At 37.3% G+C, this 2,687-nt stretch overlaps 1 protein-coding gene across 1 annotated transcript; it reads left to right on the top strand.

Annotated features, from left to right (window-relative positions):
• LOC146315771 (uncharacterized) lies at positions 1 to 1,641 on the top strand. The gene is made up of 3 exons (XM_084736146.1): positions 1 to 183; positions 668 to 855; positions 965 to 1,641. The coding sequence occupies exons 1-3, from the start codon at positions 1 to 3 to the stop codon at positions 1,464 to 1,466; spliced, it is 873 nt and encodes a 290-aa protein (XP_084592272.1). The 3' UTR covers positions 1,467 to 1,641.
• Positions 1,642 to 2,687: the final 1,046 nt, after the last annotated feature.

Below are 2,687 nucleotides of genomic sequence, written 5' to 3'. Positions count from 1 at the left end.
ATGGAAGATTTCTACAAGAACATCACCTCACAGAACAACAGCTATGATTACAGCAACATCACCTCCAACTACAGGAACAATGATTATGACAATGTAACATTCATCATTGATGTGGTGACATACATTACCATTGGTATCGGCCTTCCTCTGACCCTCGTGGCCATCTATGCTCTTTATTGTCAGGTATTTACATTATGACTGAGATTGATTTATTTACTGTCTGTGTCATGTGTCTGTTGTACAGTCTGTCTGTTCACATCTTCATCTGACTTTAAATTTACTTTTACTGAGTATATATTTAGAAGAATTATTTACTTACTACTAGTTTTAAGGCACCATTTAGCTACAACGCAAAACAAACAGTTGTAAATTTTGCCAGAGTCATTTGTACAATATTATTTGGGCTCAATGTGACATTTTTTAGACATTCATGGTCCTCAGAGATGAAGCCTCTGTTTTCTTTAACACCACTATGAGGTTGATGGTTCTGGTTTTTAGTGAAATGTCTCACTTTGTTCAATTTATTGCCATAAAAAAAAACAAAAAAAAAAACATAAACATCTGTGGTGACTAAAAGTTGAATCATAATTATTTTTTCTGACTTTTCATTTATTCAAGACATCAGATCAAGTGGAGTTTGTTTACTTTTATCAATGTTTTTCTGCAGATACGAAAAGATCATGTTGCTCCGATCTACGTCATCAACCTTCTCATCTCTGACATCATTCAGCTCTGCTGCATGATTGTTCAGGTGGCAGCAACTGGCAATGCCATGATGTTTAGAGTCTCCGGTCTTATTTACCTCTGTTGTCTGATGGTCAGTGTTGGCTTCATGGTGTGCATCGCCCTGGAAAGGTAGCTATCTGTCTGTCCAGTATGTGTGAAGCTACTTCTATGTCTCACCATTACAATACTATATAATTTTGAAGCTCTTCAAAGACAATGTGTCCATCTTGTATTACAGGTATTTGGTCATCATCCACCCACTGTGGTACCGCTTCAGACGAACCATCAAGATCTCTGTGGTGGTCTGTGTCCTGGTCTGGGTCCTTGCTCTGTTCTGTCTCCTCATGTTCATTTTGTGGGCAGTTAAGAATTTCTTAATCATATTCGGCATCGTCTTCCTCTTTCCCCTCCCACTGTTCATATTCTTCCTGGTTGGGACCCTCAAAGCCCTGTCTGCCAGCCATGTCCCCTCTGATGAAAAACGACGGATTGTGGCAGTTTTGGTTCTGGTGCTGCTGATTTACACACTGCTGTTCCTGCCTACCATCATTTTTTTCCTTTCAATGGGAGTCCTACGTAACAGTACACTGAACATCCTGACTGACGTCTTGTCTCAGCTGAGTCCTCTTGCAGACTTGATTCTGTATATTTTCATGAGGAAAGGGATCATAGACAAGTTTTTGTCTTCTGTGTGTTGTTGCAGAATGGACAGTGATGATACCAACAGTCCATCAGTATGAATGATGACAACATTTACACAGTCAGCTTCGTGTAGGCAGAGAAAGAGAGAGAGAGAGAGAATGGAGAGAAAACAGAAGGAGAAATGTAGACAAATAGAAAAGACAGAGAGCAGACAGATACTGTCATCTACTGATATGATCTCCAATAAGACACCTGACTGTAGATAAAAGGATGATGGGAAACGTTTTGGTCAACTTGTTGTGGTTCACTGTGATGGTGCAGACAAATGTAACGTAATGTACATTTTTTTTATTTATCTGATTTGTTAGTTATGAGTTAATGTTTATTACTATTATCCTTTAATCACAGACGCAAACCAGATATTACTTTAATTGAGCTCATTATAGCCAACACACTGTCTTATTCCTAAATCTTCATTTTGACTGTTTGTATTTTAACAGGGAGAACATCTTAACAGGTCATTGGGACTTTTTGACATCATAGTTGTTTAATTTTTTTCCCTTAATGATCAGTAATGTTTTTCAATTCAAAACTGTTTTGCTTTTGGTTATTGTTTTGTAAAAATAACAAACTATGCCTGTAGGGGCTTATGTGATCTGTTGCATGTGTGCATGCATGAATATTTGATTTGTCCACAGCTGATCTCATATACTACTGGACCCATCAGCCTAAAAGTTTTGTGAGCATATAGAATAAAAAGAATATTCTTTCTGGGTTTCCTAGCAGAGAACAGCACTCTACTGTGTGGCCTCTTCTAGTTAAGTTTTGTTTTTGGTATTTTAGTAACATGCTAGTTTGTAGGATGTGATTCAGAGCAACAGTTGTTGTTTGCTTGGCAATATGGATAAAACTTTATATCACAGTATGTATATTGACAGGAAATTATGTTCTCTTGAAATCCAATTAGAACTCAGCTTCAAGACAAAATGTTAATGTCTCACTTTGACTAACTCACTGATTTAAAATTTTATATGAAGGCAATTTCTCTGCTGGTTGGCATTTAAACAATATCACACATGAGGGAGTGCTGTTGTACTGAATATCATGATATTCAGTACAACAGCACTCCCTCATGTATGATATTGCTATGTCAGTTAACTAATGCCATTTGTTAATTAACAGGGATTAGCATCATGTTTGTTTACTCATTTATCTTTATCTCACACTGTGTACTACATGTTATATCAGACCAGCTACTTTGTGTCAAAAACAGTATTTTAGGCCTGTAATGGGTGTTCTTTGGACCCAGTAGCAGCACA

The sequence above is a fragment of the Lutjanus erythropterus genome, chromosome 14 (genome assembly GCF_056507025.1).
Source record: "Lutjanus erythropterus isolate fLutEry1 chromosome 14, fLutEry1.hap2, whole genome shotgun sequence".
Classification (NCBI taxonomy): domain Eukaryota; kingdom Metazoa; phylum Chordata; class Actinopteri; order Lutjaniformes; family Lutjanidae; genus Lutjanus; species Lutjanus erythropterus.
This window is presented reverse-complemented; position numbering and strand designations above follow the sequence as displayed.